The sequence below is a fragment of the Salmo trutta genome, chromosome 17 (assembly GCF_901001165.1).
Source record: "Salmo trutta chromosome 17, fSalTru1.1, whole genome shotgun sequence".
NCBI classification, from domain to species: domain Eukaryota; kingdom Metazoa; phylum Chordata; class Actinopteri; order Salmoniformes; family Salmonidae; genus Salmo; species Salmo trutta.
The window spans coordinates 17,926,672-17,954,317 of record NC_042973.1 but is presented as its reverse complement, the minus strand read 5'-3'; the positions used below and the strand labels follow the sequence as shown (position 1 = coordinate 17,954,317).

The 27,646-nt window shown below is 42.4% G+C and overlaps 1 protein-coding gene across 1 annotated transcript; it reads left to right on the top strand.

The window, feature by feature from the left end:
* The first annotated feature begins 1,495 nt into the window (after positions 1-1,495).
* On the top strand, positions 1,496-27,528 carry tmprss9 (transmembrane serine protease 9). Its single transcript, XM_029695989.1, has 16 exons — positions 1,496-1,771; positions 5,418-5,597; positions 5,703-5,830; positions 5,936-6,003; positions 6,268-6,443; positions 6,681-6,722; positions 6,824-6,937; positions 7,051-7,216; positions 7,554-7,828; positions 7,943-8,085; positions 8,596-8,857; positions 10,525-10,638; positions 24,237-24,405; positions 26,047-26,312; positions 26,449-26,585; positions 27,081-27,528. The coding sequence occupies exons 2-16, from the start codon at positions 5,462-5,464 to the stop codon at positions 27,240-27,242; spliced, it is 2,358 nt and encodes a 785-aa protein (XP_029551849.1). The 5' UTR covers positions 1,496-1,771; positions 5,418-5,461; the 3' UTR covers positions 27,243-27,528.
* Positions 27,529-27,646: the final 118 nt, after the last annotated feature.

Here is a 27,646-nt window from a genome sequence, read left to right as displayed (position 1 = left end):
TGAATGTATTTCAATTGATGGATTTCTTCTATGAACTGTAACTCAGTAAATTATTTGAAACTGTTACGTGTTGCGTTTATATTGTTGTTCAGTATAATAGCCTACATGACCACAAATATATATACACTACATGACAGAAAGTATGTGAACACCTGCTCGTCGAACATCTCATTCCAAAATCATGGGCATTAATATTGAGTTCTTCCCCCCATGGCTGCTATAACAGCCTCCACTCTTCTGGGAAGGCTTTCCACTAGATGTTGGAACATTGCTGCGAAGACTTGCTTCCATTCAGCCACAAGAGCATTAGTGAGGTTGGTCACTGATGTTGTGCGATTAGGCCTAGCTCACAGTCGGCTTTCCAATTCATCCCAAAGGTGTTCGAGGGGGTTGAGGTCAGGGCTCTGTGCAGGCCAGTCAAGTTCTTCCACACCGATCTTGACAAATAATTTCTGTGTGGACCTCGCTTTGTGCACAAGGCATTGTCATGCTGAAACAGGAAAAGGCCTTTCCCAAACTGTTGCCACAAAGTTGGAAGCAGAGAACCGTCTAGAATGTCATTGTATGCTGTAGCTTATTTCCCTTCACTGGAACAATGAGCCTTGCCCAAACCATAAAAAAGAGCCCCAGACCATTATTCCTCCTCCACCAAACTTTACAGTTGGCACTAAACATTCGGAGAGGTAGCGTTCTCCTGGCATCCGCCAAACCCAAATTCGTCCATCGACTGCCAGATGGTGAAGCGTGATTCACCACTCCACTGTTCCAGAGTCCAATGGCGGCGAGCTTTACACCACTCCAGCCGACGCTTGGCATTGCGCATGGTGATCTTAGACTTGTGTGCGGATGCTCGGCCATGGAAACCGATTTCATGAAGCTCCCGACAAACAGTTATTGTGCTGATGTTGCTTCCAAAGGCAGTTTGAAACACGGTAGTGAGTGTTGCAACCGAAAACAGATGATTTTTACGCATTATGTGCTTCTGCACTTGGCGGTCTGTGAGCTTGTGTGGCCTACCACTTTGTGGCTGAGCCGTTGTTGCTCCTAGACGTTTCCACTTTACAATAACAGCACTTACAGTTGAACGGGGAAGCTCTAGCAGGGCAGACATTTTATGAATTGACTTGTTGGAAAGGTGGCATCCTATGACGTTGCCAAGTTGAAGTCACTGAGCTCTTCAGTAAGGCCATTCTACCGCCAATATTTGTCTATGGAGATTGCATGGCTGTGTGCTCGATTTTATACACCTGTCATCAACAGGGGTGGCTGAAATAGCCGAATCCAATAATTCGAAGATATACTTTTGTATATATAGTGTATATTCAATCAAAACGTTTTTTGATTTGACATTCAACTCCTATGAAATTCACATTTTTTAGCTTAAAATAAATGTCACAACATTTCAAGTAATTCCATGATGAATACTAGGGAGTACCCTTTGTTTTGATTTACCTGTAGATTTTTACACACCTTATAATACTGTTAGGTCACATCATTTGTACAATGAAGCCTATGTAAACCGGGATGTAGCCAAACCCTTTTTTAAGGCTCTAGGTGGGATCAGGGTTGGTGGGAGGGGGGACTCAGAGGATTTGTGAAGGGAAGTACATGAGCACAAGGTGATTCTAGCGCCTTCACGCCCACTGGCAGGTTGAACAAATACTGGACCTGTTTCCGACGTATTTAGTCTCCATGGATCTTTTGTCTGTCCCGACTCATCCTCTGAAAAGGATACTGTGATCGTCAGTGTCGGACATTGGAGACGGGACAGGTGAGTTGGCATACTATAAATCGTTTCATTTTTACTGTAAGCAGTTACTAATGAGTGCTAGCACCTGTCGTGTCGAATTGCTCGACATATCTTTATACGTAAAGGTGGCGCTTAGTGTTTCTAGTTTAGGCTGCTCATCTCACAATGCCGTCGGTGGCGTGTAGACTCATAGCATTTGTTTTTCTTACATGGACTTCAAACAACAGACTACTCCTATTTATCATACTTTTTATTTGGTCTATCCATTCCTTAGGGCGATCCATTACTCCGATGCGCTTTTGACGGATGAGCGTACGTTTCGAAATCGGCCAAATTGAAGCCATCAAATAAGAAACTTAGATAAAAATCATAAACACCTAAGTATAGCCTACTAAATATGTATAGTTTTATTTCACCTCCACTTTTATTAATAATACCAATGTCTAGTGATATTGATTGTGCATGTTTACTTATAGTAAATTGCTTGCTTTCTTTGCATTAGTAGCTAGGTTTTCATCCATTTCATCCAATTGCTGACAGATTTTCATGCGATTATTCTAAAATCGGCAGTAAGAAAATATCCTATGAATTTTCCCACCATTGGTGTTTCCACCAAATGTACTGTTGAGGATAAAAATCAGTGCGTGGTGATTTAGCTCACACAACATTTACTTTTTCTTAACATTTTCATGTACCCAATAAAAACCTAAAGTTCAATGTGTTTCTATCGCATTTTCAACTTTACCGAAAGTTTTGTCACAAAAACTGTTGAGCTTAATATCAAATGTGCTTACTCTGGTATTGGCGTGTGCAGGCCTGCAGATACAGTGCAGGTAGTAGGCTAGACATGATGAGATTATGGATAACAGCGAGAATATTTGTATTTGTCAAATGGCAGTCAAGCATTGACCATGTCACCAGAATAAGACCCTCGATATTTATTGGAAAGGGGCATCAAAATCACCTTGCAGTTTTCACCACCCTGGGAAATTCATCATAATTCATTAAATCTGTAGCCTAATAAAATGCATGGTTTCCAGAGTCATAGTGGGAGGGCCACACACCATATCATCGCGTGAAGTTTACTTTGATTTTATGGTTATTATATCAATATTTGCGCATAAAGAATTTTCCACCGCCATTTGTCGCATTATTAATTTTACCAACACAAAAAGATCCCACCATGTCGAACTAACAAATGATCTGTTGGCATTTATAAAATTATACCCAAACCTCCTGTTTCCATCACAGCTGTCTTGATTTTTTTGAATAAGGTATTACTTTACTCGCATAAAAACTGTGGATGTAAACGTGGTTAGTAGCTAGGTTTCCATCCAATTTGCAACAGATTTTCATGAGACTATTCTAACATACGCAAGAAAACAATATGCGCATTTTCAAGCGAGAGATGTGCTTTCATCAAATGGGTTTGTTGCAGATACAGCTGTGCGTGATGATGTAGTGCACATAAAAAATACCTTTGCGGTTAAATTCCCATGTACCGAATAAAATAAATAAAAAAGTTACATGGGTTTCCATCGCATTTTCAACTCAACTGATAGTTTTCGCAGACAAAAGTACTGTAGCGACCCGCACAGACAGCTGTATGTTATGTGTTAGGCTATTAGTGGGTTGTGTTGTACTTACCAGTGTTCGCGGGGTCCGACATGCCAATCAACCTGCTATCTGCCAATCACGGGAATGCCTGGATTGTTCTGACTCTGGGCTTCCTGGCGGTTGGCGGACTGGCGTGGAGGAGGGTTGGGCAGGGGGATGGGGCGTTGGAAGTTTAGACCATGTTTAGCCGTTGTTCTCTCTCTTACGTCTGGGCTTCACAAGAGGTCACGGTTGGGTTGTGGGGTATCTTTCATTTATTTGGCGTGGGCTACGGCCAAACAGTAGCCTGTGCAAAGTTGGGTTAATAAACCGTCAATTCGTAAACTCAAGCCTCGGTCTGGACAATTGTTCCTTTATGATCTAGTCAGGTCATTACAGTACTATCTGCGCACTGTTGGCTAGAGTGCACGCACAGCCTACATGATGAGATTTTGAGGGCTATTATGAACAAAAGAGAGATTATTTTTATTTGTCAAATGGTAGCCAAACATCGAAAATCATGTCACCAGAATAAGACCCTCTATATTTATTGGAAAGGCCCATCAAGCTCATCAATTTGCACTTCCACCACCCTGTGGAGTTCATCATTTATTTCATTTGTAGCCTAAAAAACTGCATGCTTTCCCGAGTCGTAGTGGGAGGACCACACAACATCTCATCGCACAGCCTGGTCAACCAGCCAGCCAGCGTTTAACTACACGTTTGCTTCGATATGATGGTTATTATATCAATATTTGTGCATAAAAAGGTTCCACCGAAATTTCTAACATAATTCATTTTACCGACACAAAAAGATTCCAGCTTGTCTAGCGTATTTGGTTTTGTGGACATTTTGTAAAGTTTACCGAAACATTTTCTGTTGCCATCAGGCCTGTCATTACACTTGTTTTATCTTACTGTGCACTTTACTCGCATACAAAGGATGGATGGAAACCTGGTTTAAAACTTTCAATGGCCTTGTTAAATGGAATATTTAGTTCCATTGCTCCATGGTGGTGTATTTCCACTAATGGAATAACATTGGATGGGAGACCAGCCTTTTCTCCCCATGAGAGCCGCACCCATCATTATGATGACCTTAACAGAGTTATGCAATGTAAATATTATCTGGTCAAAAATAGATATCTCATGTAACTAAATATCACCACAAGCTGTAGTATCATTGCGGGATAAAGAAGTTCGACCAGTAGACCTACAGTATATTCCATTACCCTAAATCTTTGCTAGCTAAAGTTCTGCCTTATCTCAGCTCACTGGTCACCATAACAACACCCACCCGTAGCATGCGCTCCAGCCGGTATATCTCACTGGTCATCCCCAAAGCCAACACCTCCTTTGGCCGCCTTTCCTTTCAGTTCTCTGCTGCCAATGGCTGGAACGAATTGCAAAAATCGCTGAAGTTGGAGATTTATATCCCTCACTAACTTTAAGCATCAGCTATCTGAGCAGTTTACCGATCGCTGCAGCTGTATATAGTCTGTAAATAGCGCACCCAATGTACCTACCTCATCCCCATATTGTTTTTATTTACTTTTTTGCTCTTTTGCACACCAGTATTTCTACATACACATCATCACCTATTACTTCAGAGTTAATTTGCTAAATTGTAATTACTTCGCTACTATGGCCTATTTATTGCCTTACCTCCTTACTCCATTTGCACACACTATATATATATTTTTCTATTGTGTTATTGACTGTACTTTTGTTTATCCTATGTGTATCTCTGTGTTGTTTTTTGTCGCACTGCTTTGCTTTATCTTGGCCAGGTTGCAGTTGTAAATGAGAACTTGTTCTCAACTGGCCTACCTTGTTAAATAAAGGTGAAATAAAAATAAAATAAATTGCCCTTAAATTTCATACCCATCTTGCCATTATTCTTTAAAACTTTCTGTTAAATGGGGTTTGATATGCTTTACGTGGAGTAGGCTACTATTACAGGGTTAAATTCAAGGTGTACAAGCTACTATTACAAGGTGTGCCAAAAAAAGGAAAGCCTGCAATGCATTTCCCAATCTTTGACTGACTGAGTATTCCATTCTATGTGCAGATACTGGAATGCTCTGTATGAGGTAAGGTTGCTTTGAAGCCAACATGGAGTTAAAGAAGGATCATGAGTGGCCCCCAGGGGAGCCCGCTCCTACTCCCCCCAACTCTGTCTGCTGTAGGAACATCACCCTGGCTTTTATCCTAGTCTTATTCATCAGCGTCTTTGTGGGCTTGTTGGTTGGTGAGTCATGTGACTTACATAATGCTTATTACAGATAATGTATCGGCTATTTGAGTAGTAATAATCAATTGCATACAGATGTTTGATCCTCTCTGACATCAACAGCATACTTGGTGGAAGAGGAGCATTACTTCATGGAGACGGTAGAATTGAAGGGTCTCAAGTATGGCCCTGACCTGCAAGATGAAAGCTCTGCATTCTCTATAGTGCTCACTTCTACTCTAAAGACTAAGGTAAGCGCTGACTGCACTGAGATCCTGGGGCCTGATTTCATGTCACAAGTTCACATTTGAATGATTTTATTAATAAATAGTTCAAATCTTTCAATCCACTTGCAGATCAAGAATATTTTCATTGCCTCGTCAATAGCACATCACTATATCGACTGTAATATTGTTACCTATGGGTAAGTCCAAAGATAATGAATGTTACACTGAATAATAACATATGCCATTTAGCAGATGCTTTTATCGAAAGCAACTTACGTGTATGCATACATTTTACGTATGGGCGGTCCCGGGAATCAAACCTACTATCCTGGTGTTGTAAGCGCTATGCTCTACCAACTGAGCTACAGAGGACCGCACATACTTATATCAAATGTATAGTAAACAAGTTTTAGAACCTTTTATATTTGTTTACTTTAATTAGATGTTTCCCTTTATTCCAGTAACATCAATGGCAATGTGATGGCCACATATCGACTGGTCTTCAGCGTGTCCAAGGTCCAGCAGTACTCTGATAACTTTATTCAGGACCTTTTGAGGGTAGGACTGAACGCCCTGTTTCATGGGAAGTCCATAGAAGTGCCTACGTTTGGAGAGATCAACACTATTGTTTTACTGGGTACTATGTCATCTTTTTTTGTCCGATAGTTATGTATGATAGAAAATCCCACTCACACTCTGACTAACATATATCCTGATTGTAGTTACAATGTTTTGACCAAAACAGATCAAGAGATGTTGAAAAAGAGGGGGTATAGATAATGCATAGTTCACAACTATTATTTAAGTGTATAGTTACATATTATGTCATGCTTTCTTCCTCATACAGTCTTTTATTTTCGTGTTCACTCCCCAGGGGCCAGTGGGAAGTCATTCTATAACATTGGAGACGATATGGGTGAGTGTTTCTATCCTACTCTGATATTGATTGCTCTAGAAAAGTCAAGGCGCCGCAGGTCAGGGTTTTCCGTCTGACCATATGATACTGTCTCTCCTCAGCCAGCTGTCCTGACAACACTTTTACCTGTGACAATGGGGAGTGTGTCACCAAGGTCAACGCCGAGTGTGATTTCATCCCGGACTGTGCCGACGGCTCTGATGAAGCTTACTGCTGTAAGTGCTCTTTAACCTCTATGACTGACAGACAGAGACAGACAGTCAGAACAGACAGAAACACTAAAACATACCATTTTCACAATATACTAACTGACTGCTGTTGTCCCCAGCCTGTGGGACACGCCCGGCCATGGGCAGTAGAATAGTGGGTGGAGTGGATGCCCGTCCTGGGGAGCTGCCCTGGCAGGTCAGTCTGAGGCTGCATGGCAGACACAACTGTGGAGCCTCCATCATCAACAGCCATTGGCTTGTCACTGCTGCTCACTGCTTCGAGAAGTAGGTTACTACACCATGCACCGGTTTCCACTAGATAGCACAGCCACAAAGTCAAAATTGGATATAGCATAAAAATGTAGTCTTAATTTAAGGTTAGGGTAAGGCATAAAGTTAGCAGTGTGGTTAAGGTTAGGGTTAAGGTTATGTTCAAAATCTCATTTTAAGAAGAGACATTGTAGAAATACGTGGGGTTTCTTTGTGGCTGTGGTAACTAGTGACAACCCCTTGCACTTGTCAATAGACTTGCCACACATAGGCTATCAACGTTGAGAAGTGAGGAGTGATTGTGTCAGTTTGAAGTTGAGTGAATTGACCTCTCTTTTCCAACTCCCTACAGGGACAATGACCCAAAAGAATGGACAGCCCTGGTAGGAGCCAGCCTGGTGAGTGGAGAAGAGTCAGAAGCCATCTCTGTGAACATCAAGTCTGTGTTTGTGTCCCCAGACTACAACCCTATGACCACTGACAACGATGTGACCATGCTGGAGCTAGAGACTCCCCTCACCTTCAGCCCCTACATTCAGCCTGTCTGTCTGCCCTCCTCCTCCCATGTCTTCAGCCCAGGCCGGAACTGTGTGGTGTCAGGCTGGGGGGCTCTCAACCAGCATTCCTGTGAGTTAACTTTGAATTTGTTTTTACAACCACAGCATAACTAAAGTCACACCTTTGCAAGTTACCCTTTGTATTGTGGTGCTCACTGACCCTGCTCTCTGTTGTGCTGTGTAGTTGATACGCCACCATCTCTACAGAAGGCAGTGGTTAATATCATTGATTCAAAGGTCTGCAACAAGTCGTCCGTTTACAGAGGCTCTGTGACCGACAACATGATGTGTGCTGGCTTCCTACAAGGGAAGGTCGACTCCTGTCAGGTGAGAAAGAGAGAGCGATGAGCCTGAAGCTATCTGCTTGCAGTCTTTGACATTTTTGGTTCCCCTACAGGGTGGCTCTATTTAAGTAATAAGGCCAATATAGATATACCACGGCTAAGGGCTGTTCTTATGCACGACGCAACGTGGAGTGCCTGGACACAGCCGTTAGCCGTGGTATATTGGCCAAATACCACAAACCCCCAAGATGCCTTATTGCTATTATAAACTGGTTACCAACGTAATTAGAACAGAAAAACATTTTTGGCGACATACTCATGGTATACTCACAGCTTTCAGCCAATTAGCATTCAGGGCTCGACCCACCCAGTTTATAATACTATAATACATACAAAATACATGCCCTTTTTTTCTATTATTGTTGTGTGGAATGTGTACTTAGAGTTCAAATAACACATTGACCCTTAGGGCTGTCCTACTAATAGTGGGCTGGGTTTATGGCATGTTGACATGCTTATTAAATTCCCAGATTTTATATTAAATCACTATCAGGGTGACTCTGGAGGGCCATTGGTGTGTGAGGAGGCCCCAGGGCGGTTCTTCCTCGCTGGGGTGGTGAGCTGGGGCGTGGGCTGTGCTCAGATCAACAGGCCAGGGGTCTATTCCCGTGTCACCAGGCTACGCAACTGGATCCTCAGCCACACCAACCCTGGCATGGTCCACTACCCTGCCCACACCCCGCCAATGGTGCCAGTTACGACACCAACAGTCAGTCCTATTTCCAAGACAATGGTAGCAGCCCCACTCCTGCATGGTAATTTTGGAAGCAAGGTTATAGAGACATTTTAGGTAGTTGATGTTTGATAATTCTGAAAATGTTTAGACCCCTTGACTTTTAAAACATTTTGTAAGGTTACGAACTTATTCTAAAATTGATTAAATTGTTCTGTTCACCCTCACCAATTTACACACAATACCCCATAATGACAAAGCAAAAAAAGGTTTTTAGAAATGTTTGCAAAAAACAAAAACAACAATTGAAAAATCAAATTTACATAAGTGTTCAGACCCTTTAAACATTATTTTGTTTGACAGCACCTTTGGCAGCGATTACAGCCATGAGTCTTCTTGGGTATGACGCTACAAGCTTGGCACACCTGTATTTGGGGAGTTTCTCCCATTCTTCTCTGCAGATCCTCTCAAGCTTTGTCAGGTTGGATGGGGAGCGTCGCTGCACAGCTATTATCAGGTCTCTCCAGAGATGTTCGAACGGGTTCAAGTCCGAGCTCTGGCTGGGCCACTCAAGGACATTCAGAGACTTGTCCCGAAGCCAATCCTGCGTTGTCTTGGCTGTGTGCTTAGGGAGGTTGTCCTGTTGGAAGGTGAACCTTCACCCCAGTCAGAGGTCCTGAGCGCTCTGGAGCAAGTTTTCATCAAGCATCTCTCTGTACTTTGCTCCGTTCATCATTCCCTTGATCCTGACTAGGCTCCCAGTCCCTTCCGCTGAAAAACATCCCCACAGCATGATGCTGCCATCACCATGCTTCACCGTAGAGATGGTGCCAGATTTTCTCCAGATGTGACGCTTGGCATTCAGGACAAGAGTTCAATCTCGGTTTCATCAGACCAGAAAATCTGGTTTCTCATGGTCTGAGAGTCCTTTAGGTGCCTTTTGGCAAACTCAAAACGGGCTAACATGAGCATTTTACTGAGGAGTGGTTTCCGTCTGGCCACTCTACCATGAAGGCCTGATTGGTGGAGTGCTGCAGAGATGGTTGTCCTTCTGGAAGATTCTCCCATGTCTACAGAGGAACCCTGGAGCTCTGTCAGAGTGACCATCGGGTTCTTGGTCACCTTCCTGACCAAGGCCCTTCTCGCCCTATTGCTCAGTTTGGCCTGGCGACCAGCTCCAGGAAGAGTCTTGGTGGTTCCAAACTTCTTCCATTTAAGAATGATGGAGGCAACTGTGTTCTTGGGGACCATCAATGCTGCAGAAACGTTTTGGTACCCTTCCCCAGATCTGTGCCTCGACACAGCACTGTCTTGGAACACTACGAACAATTCCTTCGACCTCATGGCTTGGTTTTTGCTCTGACGTGCACTGTCAACTGCGGGACCTTATATAGACAGATGTGTGCCTTTCCAAATCATGTCCAATCATTTGAATTTACCACAGGTGGACTCCAATCAAGTTGTAGAAACATCTCAAGGATGATCAATGGAAGCAGGATGCACCTGAGCTCAATTTCGAGTCTCATAGCAAAGGGTCTGAATACTTATGTAAATAAGGTATGTTTTTTTATTTTAATAAATGTGCAAAAATATCAAAAAAACAGTTTTTGCTTTGTCATAATGGGGTATTGTGTGTAGATTGATGAAATTTTTAGAATAAGGCTGTAACGTAACAAAATATGGAAAAAGCGAAGGGGTCTGAGAACTTTCCGAATGCACTGTAACTAATCATTGTGTTTTTTTTGGCAGCTGTTAACTGTAGTGAGAACTTCAAGTGCAGGGCTGGGGAGTGTGTCAGCAAAATGAACCCTGAGTGTGATGGTGTCATTGACTGCTCTAACAAGGCTGATGAGAAGAACTGTGGTGAGTTTATCGCTGGCCTGTCTCAAACTGTACAACTGTCTCAGTTGTCAACATACAATGCCTTCAGAAAGTATCCACACCCTTTGACTTTTTCCACGTTTTGTTGTGTTACAGCCTGAATTTAAAATTGATTACATTTCAACTTTGGGGCACTTACCTACACACAATACCCGATAATGTCAAAGTGGAATTATGTTTTAAGAAATGTTTACAAATGAATGAAATATGAGTTAAGGAGTAAAAATGTGCATAACAAGTCACATAATAACTTACATGGACTCACTCTGTGTGCAATAATAGTGTTTAACATGATTTTGAATGACCCCGCACATACAGATAATTGTAAGGTCCCTCAGTTGAGCAGTGAATTTCAAACACAGATCCAACCAAAAATACCAGGGAGGATTTCTAATGCCTCGCAAATGGCACCTATTGGATTTCACCATGAGGCCAATGGTGACTTTAAAACAGTTAAAGTTCAATGGCTGTGATAAGAGAGAACTGAGGATGGATCAACAACATTGTAGTTACTCAACAATACTAACCTAAATGGCAGAGTGAAAAGTAGTAAGCCTGTATAGAATATAAATATTCCAAACATTCATCACCTCTTTTCTGAGTATATAACCAGCTTCTCAGGCGCTATCTCAGTGTGCTTTATTCTTTATTTAGTATCACGTTTCAACGTAAGACCCAGATGCAGACAACGTCGAATTAACAACAGTTTAATAATCCAACAGGGGCAGGCAAAGACAGGTCAAGGGCAGGCAGGGGTCAATAATCCAGATAGGTGGGGCAAAGGTACAGGACTGCAGGCATTCTCAGGGTAGGCAGAGGTCAGTAATCCAGAAAGGTGGGGCAAAGGTACAGAACGGCAGGGAGGCTCAGGGTCAGGGCAGGCAGAAAAGGTCGAAACCGGGAAAACAGGAGCAATCGAGAGACAGGAACAGAGGGAAAACCACTGGTAGGCTTGATGAAACAAAATGAACTGGCAACGGACAAACAGAGAACACAGGTATAAATACACAGGGAATAATGGGGGAGATGGGCGACACCTGGTGGGGGGTGGAGACAATCACAAAGACAGGTGAAACTTTTGTTATCTCCAGCAGTGATAAGTATAATTTTTGTCTTTATCTGTTGTCTAATACTGTCTTTTTGTGAGCCAGGGCCATCTACTTTAAGTGCTGCCTGTCTTCCCAGTAGCCTACTTGCTGTGTGAACTGCTGACTACTATTCATTTGCTGATTATTGTTGACACATCAACAAGAATTAAGGGGCAGGGCAATTTGTGACTTGTTGTTTTGGTAATCAGTGGCTCTATTGGGGAGGGAGTGGTTTCTCCTCTCCTAGGTAATCAGCAATTAGTACCAGGAGGTGTGCTCTTCAGCTTTGCAAGGCAATTAGCAATTCATATTAGTACTTCAGTCTCCCCTGTTCTCTCAGCGGTGGTCTTTTCAGCGGCAATCTCGTCACAAAACTAAGACCTTTGCCGAATCAAAGACGGTTCAGCCGAGTTGTTCTGCAGAGTTATTTGGGGAAGGAAAGAAAGGAAGGCTCCACACCACTCTCTCACTTGAGTATCTTACCTAGTTATTTTCAAATGATCTCATTTTGCTCTTTTGTAGCTTTGGCAACTATATGTGTGTTTTCTATCCCAGTTCGCTCCTCTTCCTGTAGGCTTTACAGATGCTCCCCATCCCTTGGCTGCAACCTTTCTAATTTAGTGTACCCGGCGCCTGCAACCCATGTGGAATTCCTGGTCTCTGGCAGCGTTTGGAACTGCCGATCTGCGGTCAAGAATGTTGAGTTCATCTCAGCCTATGCTGCCCTTCAGTCCCTTGACTTTTTGGCCCCGATGAGACATGGATCACCCCAGAGAACACTGCTACTCTAGCTGCTCTGGCTTCATCTGACAATGTTTTCTCTCATAGTCCGAGAGCATTTGGTCGTTGCGGTGGTGGCACAGGGCTACTAATTTCTCCTAAGTGGAGATTTTCTATTTTCTGCCTCTCACCTGTCCATCTCCTCATTTGAATTCAATGCTGTCACTGTCACTTGTCCACTAAAGCTTAATTGTTGTCATCTATCGCCCACCAGGTGCCCTTAGAGAGTGGTCTTTGAGGTTCCCTCAATGAGCTTGACACCTTGATAAGCTAATTTCCTGGTGATGGCTCACCGCTCTTAGTACTTCAGCCTTACGATGTCTGTCTTCGATTAATTTCTTTCCAACTCTCTCTTTATCCTCCTTTCCTCTTTTGACTTCACCCTTTCCCAGTCTCCTCCCAATCACAAGGCAGGCAATATGCTAAACCTCATCTATACTAGATGCTGTTCGCCTCCAGGTCTCTGATCACTACTTTATTACCTTTTCTGTCTCCCTTTCCTCCAATCCTAGTCACTCAGCCCCTACCAAGATGGTAATGTGCAGTCGCAATCTTCGCTCTCTCTCTCCCACTACTCTCTCCCCTTCTATCCTATCATCTCTCCATTCTGCTGAATCCTTTCCCCTCCTGTCTCCTGATTCTGCCTCTTCAACCCTACTCTCCTTCCTTTCTGCATCCTATGACTCGCACTATCCCTCTTTCCTTCAGACCGGCTCGGCCCTCCCTTCCTGCTCCATAGCAGAGTGACTAATTGCGAGCTTACAGAACAGTGAAAATTGAGGAAAACTAAACTTCTGGAGGACCTATCATCCTTCCACTCCCTCACTCAACCTTCTCTTCCTCTGTATCTGCTGCTAAAGCCACGTTCTATCACTCTAAATGTCAAGCTACTGCCTCTCACCCTAGGAAACTCTTTAATCTTCTACGCCCTCCCCTCCCTCCTCCCTCTCTGTGGACAACTTTGTCAATCACTTTGAAAAGAAGGTTGACGACATCCGCTCCTCATTCACTCGGCCTATTGAGTCCACTGGTCCCACTCACACCGAACTACCCTACGCCTTGACCTCTTTCTCCCCTCTATCTCCAGATGAAATCCTGAGACTAGTGAGGTCCAGCCGCGCGACAACCTGCCCTCTCAACCCCATCCCCTCCTCCCTTCTCCAGACCATCTCTGGAGACCTCCCTCATAAACTCATCCCTGACCACTGGCTGCGTCCCCTCTGACTTAAAATAGCCCGACACGCTACCCTTCTCAAGAAACCAACACTCGATTCCTCTGACATCAAAAAACTACAGACCGGTATCCCTTTATTTGCTTTCCAAAACACTTGAGTGTGCTGTCTCTGACCAACTCTCTCGCTATCTCTCTCATAACAATCTTCTTGACCCTAACCAGTCAGGCTTCTGCTCTTCTCTGTGTCACTGCCAAAGCTAAATGTCTATCCTCTGTTCTCATCCTCCTAGATCTATCCGCTGCCTTCGACACCGTGGACCATCAGATCCTCCTCGCCACCCTCTCAGGGCTAGGTGTCTCAGGCTCTGCACGCTCTTGGATTGCATCCTACCTGGCAGGCTGCTCCAACCAGGCAGGGTTTCCAGGTCTAGATACAATTTCCAGCCCAATGACCACTCAAAACCTGCCCAAAAGGCCTGAAAACTTGCCACATTTATAAAATAAACCCTTTTTCCATAACGTTATCGAGCCAATTAAGAAATAATATCTATGTAACTTGTAACAACGTTAGAAGCAAAATTTGGTAAATCAAGATAATAATTATTGCGAGCATGACATGACGTAATAAAATAATTTAAATATATCGCAAGAGAAAAGATAATTTGCCCTTATTAAACTCGCCAGATCATTTTCCATCAATGGATGTCGATTTAACTAATTTGACTGCTATGATTAAACAATAAGGCACGAGGAGGGTATGGTACTGTATATGGCCAATATACCATGGCTGAGGGCTGTTCTTAAGCAAGATGTAACGCGGAGTGCCTGGATACAGCCATTACCCGTGGTATATTGGCCATATACCACAAAACCCCGGGGTGCATTGTTGTTATTATATACTGGCTACCAACATAGTAAAATATTTTTTTTGTCATACCCATGGTACAGTGAGGGGAAAAAAGTATTTGATCCCCTGCTGATTTTGTACGTTTGCCCACTGACAAAGAAATGATCAGTCTATCATTTTAATGGTAGGTTTATTTGAACAGTGAGAGACAGAATAACAACAAAAAAATCCAGAAAAATGCATGTCAAAAATGTTATAAAATTGATTTGCATTTTAATGAGGGAAATAAGTATTTGACCCCTCTGCAAAACATGACTTAGTACTTAGTACTGCACACATCTCAGGAGGGATTTTGTCCCACTCCTCTTTGCAGATCTTCTCCAAGTCATTAATGTTTCGAGGCTGATGTTTGGCAACTCGAACCTTCAGTTCCCTCCACTGATTTTCTATATGATTAAGGTCTGGAGACTGGCTAGGCCACTCTAGGACCTTAATGTGCTTCTTCTTGAGCCACTCCTTTGTTGCCTTGGCCGTGTGTTTTGGGTCACTGTCATGCTGGAATACCCATCCACAACCATTTTCAATGCCCTGGCTGAGGGAAGGAGGTTCTCACCCAAGATTTGACGGTACATGGCCCCGTCCATCGTCCCTTTGATGGTTTGAAGTTGTCCTGTCCCCTTAGCAGAAAAACACCCCCAAAGCATAATGTTTCCACCTCCATGTTTGACGGTGGGGATGGTGTTCTTGGGGTCATAGGCAGCATTCCTCCTCCTCCAAACACGGCGAGTTGAGTTGATGCCAAAGAGCTCCATTTTGGTCTCATCTGACCACAACACTTTCACCCAGTTGTCCTCTGAATCATTCAGATGTTCATTGGCAAACTTCAGACGGGCATGTATAAGTGCTTTCTTGAGCAGGGGGATCTTGCGGGCGCTGCAGGATTTCAGTCCTTCATGGTGAAATGTGTTACCATTTGTTTTCTTGGTGACTATGGTCCCAGCTGCCTTGAGATCATTGACAAGATCCTCCTGTGTAGTTCTGGGCTGATTCCTCACCGTTCTCATGATCATTGCAACTCCACTAGGTGAGATCTTGCATGGAGCCCCAGGCCGAGGGAGATTGACAGTTCCTTTGTGTTTCTTCCATTTGCGAATAATCGTACCAACTGTTGTCACCTTCTCGCCAAGCTGCTTGGCGATGGTCTTGTAGCCCATTCCAGCCTTGTGTAGGTCTACAATCTTGTCCCTGACATCCTTGGAGAGCTCTTTGGTCTTGGCCATGGTGGAGAGTTTGGAATCTGATTGATTGCTTCTGTGGACAGGTGTCTTTTATACAGGTAACAAGGTGAGATTAGGAGCACTCCCTTTAAGAGTGTGCTCCTAATCTCAGCTCGTTACCTGTATAAAAGACACCTGGGAGCCAGAAATCTTTCTGATTGAGAGGGGGTGAAATACGTATTTTCCTCATTAAAATGCAAATCAATTTATAACATTGTGACATGCGTTTTTCTGGATTTTTGTTGTTATTCTGTCTCTCACTGTTCAAATAAACCTACCATTAAAATTATAGACTGATCATTTCTTTGTCAGTGGGCAATCGTACAAAATCAGCAGGGGATCAAATACATGTTTCCCTCACTGTATATGGTCCGATATACCACGGCTTTCAGCCAGTCAGCAATCAGGACTCTAACCCGGTTTAAAATGTTAAATGAATCCCTTTTGCGCATGTGCATATCTATAGATAAATCTGACAGGAGAGTTTGAGTGATGAAAGTTGGACAGAGGATCTCAAATTCTCTGAGCAAGAAACACTTAAAAAAATGAATGTTGGGCTGTTTTATGGCAATTGTGCCATTATTATGTGCCAGACGTTAAGACTACAAACCGTTATAAATGGCCCATTTGAGAAATTGACTTGTAATTTCAATAGGCATAGTCCACAGTAGCGGTGCATGGGTAAAATCACCGGGGAAGCCAATCGAGAGAAAAATGTTATATTACAACCTATGTGTTGTGATAACTACATTGTTTTCTCTATAACCTGTTAGTTCATATGCCTTGACACCGTGATATATAGGCCTAAGGCCGAGACAATAAGAAGACCCAGTGGCAGAATAAATTCAACCATACATTTATTTCATTACAAAACCGGAGAGCAACATCTGTCCGGTGAAGTCCACAAAACATATTGGATGTAACAAACAGTTACAGGACCTACAGCAATGTCAAGCAAGGTACTACAAAACAACTATTGATTTAGAACCATGGAGAGTTACCGCAAGTCGCAAAGAAAACTAGAGCTGTCTCCACTGTTCCAGAACCATTTCAACATCATGTAATCACCCATTCTTAGTCTAATACAGTAACAACTAAAAGATACCAAAAACAATTTAGTCCAATCAACGTAAGCTAAATATGATGTGGCTGTCCATGGTACTGATGTCTCTCTCTCGCTGTGTGTGTGTGCGTGCGTGCGTGTGTGACTCACCCTACAGTACTAGTAGAGAAAGGCCAATGCCATCCTCCTCTTTCATGTTGCCTAAACGGTCTATGACTCTGTCATGTTGCCTAAACGGTCTATGACTCTCATACAGTACACGCTTTTAGTTTTTGTTGTCGTAGGCTACCTGGCTTAAGTACTTGCTCGCTAGCCTAACATCCTTTTATGGGCAACGATACGCCAGGCCATCTAGTTAACATTAGCATACTACATCTAGCTAGATGTCGAACTCCCACCCTCTCAGGTTAGGAGCACAATGTATGAATTTATTGTTGGATCAGAATCGGCATAATAATCATTGGCCAGTACGGAGAATTAAGTAAAACCACAAGTCCAAATCACTATCTCTATCCATGGCTAATTTAGGAAAGGGACAATTTTAGCTAGCTAGCTAGCCACCAGAGGACAACAACACAACGAGATCCAACAATTAATACAATTTTTTTGTCAATAATGACATTTGGCCTGTAATGTGATTGGTCTGAAGCCAAATCCAAACTGGCTTCCCTTTACACTTTTATTTTGGTGTGCCAGGACCATTCACAGTTGAGCTCGCTCAGTTTAGCTCAACGCTGATTGGCTATTATTTTATATATATATATATATATATATATATATATATATATATATATATATATACACTTAAAAAAAATATATATATATACTTAAAAAAAAATCAAAGTAGGCCAAATGACTTCCCTTGTATTCAATGCTATGGGTGGCAGCAATGTCATACTCTTTCTGACCAAACAGCAACAGATAGATACTCTACACATACTGAGACAGAGGGGCACTGTTCCGTTCCCTCGTATGCTTTCGGTGAGATAAGTTCAGCCTCTTGGGAATTGAATGACATTTATGAAAAACAGAGAGACTAAAGATTTATTATTATTATAATTTTGAGACTAATTCAATCAACATGAATAGGGAGGCGATTTCGAGGTAAGAAGTGCTTGCGTTTCCCAATAGCCAGCTGGAATAGGCTACTGAGGATGGGGTCATAATTTCAATCACTGAATTAAATATTAATAATATGTATATGAAGTGAATATGCTTGTCAACAGCAGATAGTGTTTTTATTTTATATATGTTTTACTTGTAGCCTAATCTGTGTACTGTTACGCTCAATCTAATGCGTTCTAACAACTGATCGGCAATTGCGATAGAGCTTTGATAACTTCCAATTGAATTAATTAAACATGGCCATTAATAATTGCATAATAACACAAGGCTACAAATTGGCACAAATTGATTTGCAATGACTCCAGTGATATCATTATTTCAACATATTTATTTTATCAAATGTTAGCCTACAGTAGCCTACAATGGTATATACATTAATAGACTAATTGATGGCGAACAGAGGCAAATGTCAGTTGCATTGAGGACCTTTCCCCATAAAAAGAACCAGGCGAGGGATTTCCATTACTTCCATTTCAGATTTCCAATCGGGTAGCCCCCGATACCCAAGAACTGATGAGCATGCGTAAAACACTTCGCTTGATACCGTTGTAAAACACTTCACTTGATACCGTTGTAAAACACTTTGCTTGATACCATTGTAAAACACTTCGCTTGATGCTGTTTTCTTTAAAAACGTCTTATGGATCCCTTCACGCACCAATCCCGTTAACGGGATTAATTTGACAACACCCAGTGAAATTGCAGCGCGCCAAATTCAAAAACAGAAATACATTTAATAATAATTCATAAATCATACAAGTGTTATACATCGGTTTAAAGATTAACTTCTTGTTAATCCAGCCGCAGTGTCAGATTTCATAAAGGCTTTACGGCGAAAGCAAACCATGCGATTATCTGAGGACAGCGCCCAGCATACCAACACATGAAAATCAGATTTCAACCCGCCAGGCGCGACACAAAAGTCAGAAATAACGATATAATTCATGCCTTACCTTTTGAAGATCTTCTTCTGTTGGCACTCCAATATGTCCATTAAACATCACAAATGGTCCTTTTGTTCGATAAATTCTGTCGTTATATCCCCAAAATGTCCATTTATTTGGCGTGTTTGATTCAGAAAATACATCGGTTCCAACTCGCCCAACATGACTACAAAGTATCTAATAAGTTACCTGTAAACTTGATCCAAACATTTCAAACAACTTTCCTAATCCAACTTTAGGTATTTTGAAACGTAAATAATCGATAAAATTTAAGACGGAATAAACTGTGTTCAATAGCAGATAAAATGAAAGTGGAGCGAGTTTCAGGTCACGCGCACCAAACAAAACAGTACACTTGGCTCTACACCCAGAAAGGAAAGGACTACTTCTTAATTTCTCAAAGGAAAAACATCAACCAAATTATAAAGACTGTTGACATCTAGTGGAAGCCATAAGAACTGCAACCAGGTCCCTCATAAATCTAGTTCCCCATAGAAACCCAATTGAAAAGACAGTGACCTCAATTTTCTTTTCCCTGGATGGTTTGTTCTCGGGGTTTCGCCTTCCAAATAAGTTCTGTTATACTCACAGACATAATTTTAACAGTTTTAGAAACTTTAGTGTTTTCTATCCAAATCTACCAATTATATACATATCCTAGCTTCTGGGCCTGAGTAGCAGGCAGTTTACTTTGGGCACACTTTTCATCCGGACGTGAAAATAGTGCCCCCTAGCCTTAAGAAGTTTAAAGAGAAGTCGACATTAGAATGGAGTTTAAACCAGCTCAGCGTCAAGTTATGTAATGCGCTCTAGTGCGCACAAAGTAGTTTTCCAGTGCTTTGGCTCATTTATTTATTTGATGTGTGTCACGATCGCTATCTTCGAACTCCCAATCATAAATAAACCAAGGCGCAGCGTGCATGGAATTCCACATATTTTTAATGAAAATGAAACTCTCCAGAACAACAAACAGGAGAAAAAGGAAACCGTGACATTCTGGGGCTGCTCAAAGGCAGCTACACAAAATCAAGATCCCACAACTAAAGGTGGAAAAAAGGGCTGCCTAAGTATGATTCCTAATCAGAGACAACGATAGACAGCTGCCTCTGATTAGGAACCATACTCGGCTCAACACAAAGAAATAGAAAAACTAGATTGCCCACCCCACATCACACCCTGACCTAACCAAACTAGAGGAAAATAAACATCTCTCTAAGGTCAGGGCGTGACAATGTGCATCAGTTCTAACGTGTTAATATGTTTTATGTAAAAAGGGTTGGAAAAAAGTAGGCGTCTGCATAATGACAATCTATACTGAACAAAAATATAGTGAACAAAAAAATATAAAAATATTAACGCAACATGCAACAATTTCAAAGATTTTACTGAGTTATAGTTCAGATGAGGAAATCAGTCAATTGAAATAAATTCATTAGGCCCTAATCTACCTTAAAAGAAATGGGCCACAGGATCTCTAAAATGCAATTGCGTTCGCTGTTTGTAGCTTATGCCTGTCCATAACACCACCGCCACCATGGGGCACTAAGTTTACAACGTTTACATCAGCAAACTGCTCGCCCACACAACGTCATACACGTGGTCTGCGGTTGTGAACCCGGCTGGATGTACTGCCAAATTCTCTAAAACTATGTTGGAGTCGGCTTATGGTAGAGAAATGAACATTACATTTCATTTTCTGGCAAGAGTTCTGGTGGACATTCCTGCAGTCAGCATGCCAATTGCACGCTCCCTCAAAACTTGAGACATCTGTGGCATTGTGTTGTGTGACAAAGCTGCACATTTTAAAGTGGCCTTTTATTGTCCCTAGCACAAGGTGCACCTGTGTAATGATCATGCTGTTTAATCAGCTTCTTGATATGCCACACCTGTCAGGGGGATGGATTATCTTGGCAAAGGAGAAATGCTCACTAACAAGGATGTAAACAAATATGTGCACAAAATTTGATCGAAATACGCTTTTTGTGCGGATGAAACATTTCTGGTATCTTTTATTTCAGCTCATGAAACATGGAACCAGCACTTTACATGTTGTGTTTATATTTTTGTTCAGTGTGCATAGCCTACCTACAACTAGTAAAAAGTTGTCATGACATGCGCGAGTGCTGCTCTTGCTCCTCTTACTCAAGTGGCTCAGCCAATAGTGGACTAAGCTGCCTGCTGCAGTGCTCTCTCAACACACACACCTCTTCAGCCCTTCCCACCACTCACTCACTCAGCAACAGCCTGCCTCACTGCCTGACAGTCAGCAGCAGGTCACAGTGAAATAATTTTTTAAGAGAAATGCCATGGTGGTCGCGGTGGATTCGGCTATTTCAGCCACACCTTTGCTGACAGGTGTATAAAATCGAGCACACAGCCATGCAATCTCCATAGACAACCATTGGCAGTAGAATGGCCTTACTGAAGAGAGCAGTGACTTTCAATGTGGCACTGTCATAGGATGCCACCTTTCCAACAAGTCAGTGCGTCTAATTTCTGCCCTGCTAAAGCTGCCCCGGTCAACTGTAAGTGCTGTTATTGTGAAGTGGCAACATCTAAGAGCAACAACGGCTCAGCCGTGAAGTGGTAAGACACACAATCTCACAAAATGGGACCGCCAAGTGTTGAAGCGCGTAGCGCATAATAATTGTCTCTCCTCGCTTGCAACACTCACTACCGAGTTCCAAACTGCCTCTGGAAGCAGTCTCAGCACAGTAAATGTTTGTTGGGAGCTTCTTGAAATGGGTTGTCATGGCTGAGCAGCCGCACACAAGCCTAAGTTCACCATGCGCAATGCCAAGCGTTGGCTGGAGTGGTGTAAAGCGTGCCGCCATTGGACTCTGAGGCAGTGGAAACACGTTCTCTGGAGTGATGAATCACACTTCCCCATCTGGCAGTCCGACGGACGAATCTGGGTTTGGCGGATGCCAGGAGAACGCTACCTGCCCGAATGCATAGTGCCAGCTGTAAAGTTTGGTAGAGGAGGAATAATGATCTGGGGCTGTTTTTCATGGTTCGGGCTAGGCCCCTTAGTTTCATTGAAGGGAAATCTTAACGCTACAGCATATAAGGATATTCTAGATGATTCTGTGCTTCCAACTTTGTGGCAACAGTTTGGGGAGGCCCTTACCTGTTTCAGCATGACAATGCCTCCGTGCACAAAGTGAGGTCTATACAGAAATGGTTTGTCGAGATCGGTGTGGAAGAACTTGACTGGCCTGCACAGAACCCTGACCTCAACTCCATCGAACACTTTTGGGATGAATTGGAACGCCGACTGCGAGCCAGGCCTAATCGCCCAACATCAGTGACCAACCTCACTAATGCTCTTGTGGCTGAATGGAAGCAAGTCCAACAGCAATGCACAACATCTAGTGGAAAGCCTTCCCAGAAGAGTGGAGGCTGTTATAGCAGTAAATGGGGGACCAACTCCATATTAATGCCCATGATTTTGGAATGAGATGTTCGATGAGCAGGTGTCCACATACTTTTGGTCATGTAGAGTATTTCACCTTGGATGTCGGCCCACCACCTCAACCTCAACTAGACGGAGCTGCTCTTCCTCTCGGGGAAGGCCTGCCCACTCAAAGACCTCTCCAGCACGGTTGACAACTCCCCAGTGTCCCCCTCTCAGAGTGCAAAGAACCTTGACGTGAACCTAGACAACACCCTGTCGTTCTCTGCAAACATCAAAGCAGTGACTCGCCCCTGCAGGTTCATGCTCTACAACATCCATGGAGTATGACCCTACCACACACTGGAACCGGCGCAGGTCCTAATCGAGGCACTTGTCATCTCCCGCCTGGACTACTGCAACTCGCTGTTGGCTGGGTTCTCGCTTGTGCCATCAAACCCCTGCAACTTATCGAGAATGCTGCAGCACGACTGGTGTTCAACCTTCCCAAGATCTCCCTTGTCTCACCACTCCTCCGCCCACTCCACTGTCTTCCAGCCGAAACTTGCATCTACTACAAGACCATGGTACTTGCCTACGAAGCAACAAGACAAACTGCCTCTCCCTACCTTCAGGCTATGCTCAAGCCCTACACTCCAACCTGAGCACGCTATTCTGCCACCTCTGGTCTCTTGGCCCTCCCACCCCTACTGTTCGTTCTCCGTCCTGGCACCCTAATGGTGGAACCAGCTTTCCCCTGAAGCTAAGACACCAGAGTTACTGCCCATCTTCTGAAAAACTTCTGAAACCTACCGCTTCAAAGAGTATCTTAAATAATCCCACAGCATCCCCCCCTCACCTAACACCTTCCTTAGCTCTGACTTTGCTGATACTGTAGCTACTTTTGAGTTAAAAATGTTGTACTTTCTATGTCTGATATGTGGTTGTCTCACCTAGCTATCTTAAGAAGAATGCACTAACTGTAAGTCACTCTGGATAAGAGCATCTGCTAAATGACTAAAATGTAAATAACGCACTAAAGTAAAACTGCAGAAAATGTGGCAAATAAATTCACTTCATGTCCTGAATACAAAGTATTATGCTTGAGGCAAATCCAACACATCATTGAATACCACTCTTCATATTTTCAAGCATATTGTTGGCTTCATCATGTTATGGGTATGCTTGTCATTAGCAAGGACTAGGGAGTTTTTTTAGGATAAAAATAAATGGAATAGAGCTAACCACAGGCAAAGTCCTAGAGGAAAACCTGGCTCAGTCTGCTTTCCAACAGACACTGGGAGACAAATTCACCTTTCAGCAGGACAATAACCTAAAACACAAGGCCAAATATACACTGGAGTCGCTTACCAAGACGACATTGAATGCTCCTGAGTGGCCTAGTTACAGTTTTGACTTAAATCGACTTGAAAATGTCTGTCTAGCAATAATCAACAACCAACTTGACAGAGCTTGAAGAATTTTTTGAAGAATAATGTACAAATATTGTACAATCCAGGTGTGCAAAGCTCTTAGACTTACAGCTGTAATTGCTGCCAAAGGTGATTCTAACATATTGACTCAGGGGTGTAAATACTTATGTAAATGAGATATTTCTGTATTTCATTTTCAATAAATTTGCTAAAATTTCAAAAAACATCTTTTCACTTTGTCTTTATGGGGTATTGTGTGTAGATGGGTGTGAAAAAAAATCTATTTAATTAATTTTGAATTCAGGCTGTAACGACAAATGTGGAATAAGTCAAGGGTATACTCTGAAGGCACTGTATGTAGCAGATGTAGATGGACCCAATTTTACAATCCCTCTTCAATACATTGACGACTTTTAAAGTTCTAAGTTGCCATCCTGTACTCTCTCTCTCTTTAGACTGTGGCATGCGTCCGGCAGTGGGCTCCCAGAGGATTGTGGGTGGCTTGACGGCACGGAGGGGGGAGTGGCCATGGATTGGCAGCCTACAGTATCAACGCTTACACCGCTGTGGAGCCACTCTCATACACTCTAAGTGGCTCCTGACTGCTGCCCACTGCTTCAAAGGGTACATAATACATCACTGTCTGTCAGGGCCTAACATGTATTGTAGACCATTCACATTATCACATACTGACTGTAGAAGAGTGATTCCTCATGAAACCCAGACAAAAAAATACCATGATTTGGGGGATTTTCATGAAATGTAATCCAACAATTAGTCCTTTGGAGGAAAAATTGTTGACATACATTTGACATTTGTATCTAAAAGCATAATATAGAAATAATTGATAAAATTTGGCATATTTATGACATTTTGGCCTTACCCAGGCCTCCTTTAAGACTCCCTAATGTTTAATCTGTATGTGCTACAAAGCAAACATTGGTGTCATATGAAGCTTTACCACTTGCTCTGTAATATGAGTAGTATTTAGATTTCCAACACTGTTTTTTCTTTACATTAATTTATGAATATTGACAAATATAAACATACATTTTCTATACATTGTTGAACATAATATACTCTACGAGCATATAAAAGTTCCAGAGCGGGATCTCTGCTAGTTTTAAAGTTATGGCCTATTTTAGTATATAGAAAAATTGGCATAGTCAGCAATGTATCCAATCACAGCACTTTCTTTTACTTTATCCATTGCAAATCACCAGCAGAGGGTGACCATTTTGAATCCATTTTCACATTCACTCTTTTGGTAACACTTACAAATTTGATCAAAACTCTAAAAGTTGCAGGGATCCCACTTTTGAAATTTTGATACGCCCGTAGAGCAGGGTTCCCCAACTGGCAGCCAATGGACCGAATTTGGCCCCCCTAGTTTTCTAAGCAAAAACAAAAAAGTTATATTTTTTCATTGTTGGACATAAAATACTAAAAACACCAGGAAATCAACTCCAATTTATTTTAATTTTGGAAATCTGTTCCCAAGTATTCCCACTCATAATAGAGAGACGTGATCGTATACAAATGTAAGCGTGGTTTGAAATGATTGTTTTAATCAAATATTATATCTGTTTGGGATTCTTGCAGTCAACAAATTATTTGTAATTATGTTTTCGGCCCGCAACCATTCGCTCAAGAAAACAAACGTCTGAATCTAGTTGATGATCTCTGCCGAAGAGTATATTACTTTCAACAATATAATAAATTGTCTTTTCAATATTCATAAATTAATGTTTAAAAAAGTTATTGAAATCAAAATACTACTCATAGTACAGAGCAAGCATGTGACAGCAATGTTTGCTTTGTAGCACCTACAGATGAAACACTAATGAGTCTGGGTAAGACAAGAGTAAGGCTAAAATGTCATAAATATACCAACTTTTATAAATGATTTCTCAATTATGTTTTAGATACAAATGTCAAATATGAGTCAACAATCCTTCCTCTAAAGTACTATTCTATGGATTACATTTCATGATAATCCTCAAAATCGTGCATTTTTTTTGTCTGGGTTTCATGAGGAATCATTCATAAATTGTTTACTTACAGGGAGGGACATAAGATTCCCCATAACATATCCTTCCATTTTTAAGAATAGGGTAAAGGTGTGCATGTCTGTCTGTCTGTCTCCAGTGCACCTCATAACTAACTGTATATAGAACATTCACTTCTACACATACTCCAAAATCCATTCCCTGCCTAAACGGCCAGTTAAATCATCAGCTCATTGTCCTCATCCCATCACCGTAGTAACTCCAACCCTGTCGCCTGGTCAGTGAGTCTGGGTTCAGTGCTGAGGTCCGGGGTGGGAGCTCTGGTTATCCCCATCCAGAGGACCATACTGCACCCAGGCTTCAACAGCACCAACATGGACTATGATGTGGCCCTGCTGGAGCTGGCTGTCCCAGCACCCAGGTCCTACACAATCCAGTTGGTTTGCCTCCCCTCTCCTGTACACAGCTTTCTGAAGAACACTGAGTGCTATATCACTGGCTGGGGCTCCACGAGGGAGGGAGGTGAGAGTAATGTCAGATATCAAGACATTCTGTTGTGATAAAATGTTTCATATGTTCAAATAAGTGAAGTGTGTATAAATCTTGAAATGTCATTCCTTGACAATGTGACTCATGTTAACATTTGTCTCACCCTCAGGTTCTCTGACCAACCTGCTCCAGAAAGCTGATGTGAACATCATTGAGCAGTCAGACTGCCAGCAGGCATACGGCAACAGCCTCACCCCAAGCATGATGTGTGCCGGCTACATGGAGGGGGGCAAAGACACATGCCTGGTAAGAGCTCAAATGACATGAAGTGCAGTGCACACTATCTTCAAGTTAGATGCAACTGAAGTCTTTTAAAACATTTCAACTCAAGATAAGTTAACATTGTTCTGTACTCTTTGAGTGGTTGTTTATCCTAAGACTGCTGCACCTAAGAGATGCTTATCTTTACCTTTTTTTCTTTTTAAAACTGCACCGGCAGTCAGCCTCCTCTTCTCTTAAGCTGCTTATGTAACCAAGTCAGACGATTTGCATTCCTGGGTCCAGGCATCTAGCTAGCCAAATGGCACTCTACTCAGCAAAATAACAAAAATAATGCCACACGCAGTCAGTTCTCAAAAGTACATTTATGGTGACAAACATTTAAATCAGGTGACTTCTTTTTGTTCTTATGCTCTAAAGCCATCTTCCCAGGACCAATGCACATTTTGGATGTACTTATTGCCTTGTATTTTCAATTCTCTAACAAAGTTGTCAACCGAGGTCTCCGTTTCTGAAACGCAGGGAGATTCTGGTGGCCCCTTGACATGTCGTGAATTCTCTGGCCAGTGGTTTGTTGCCGGGGTAACTAGCTGGGGACATGGCTGCGGACGGACTGCTTTCCCAGGAGTCTATATGCGGGTCACTGCCATCAGGGAATGGATATCCAACTATCTGCACTTCTGAGGCTATGGAAGAGAGAAGGAATTGAGACTGACAGAGACATCATACAATACTTGAGGACACAAAATGGGTTTTCTACATTGCAGCCACCACTGGCATTTGTGTGTTACTGGTCAAGGAAGATATGCCACCAGTAAACTGCCTGGAGAGTCCAGCTGAAAGTTTAATCTTGGACAATGTGGATAACTGGTCCATGGACATTTTACTACAACATACATTATTAAATGGGGAAGTGTATTTATTTTAGTCTTTGTGGGTCCAACAATATATTTCATTTTATTGGCATTTACCCAACTGTCATTTGTCTTATTAAGCCAATCACCATTTTTATGCAAGTTCACTAGACCAACCAAAACTAAAATGTTTGACAATTATGTACACAGCTATAGCAGATTCTTGTCAGGAAG

Excerpts from the sequence above, each read along its gene's own strand:
- tmprss9 (XM_029695989.1), top strand. The coding sequence starts at position 5,462 with ATGGAGTTAAAGAAGGATCATGAGTGGCCCCCAGGGGAGCCCGCTCCT. Across the intron at positions 7,829-7,942 it reads GGCTCTCAACCAGCATTCCT|TTGATACGCCACCATCTCTA; the intron begins GTGAGTTAACTT and ends TGTGCTGTGTAG. Across the intron at positions 8,858-10,524 it reads AGCAGCCCCACTCCTGCATG|CTGTTAACTGTAGTGAGAAC; the intron begins GTAATTTTGGAA and ends TTTTTTTGGCAG.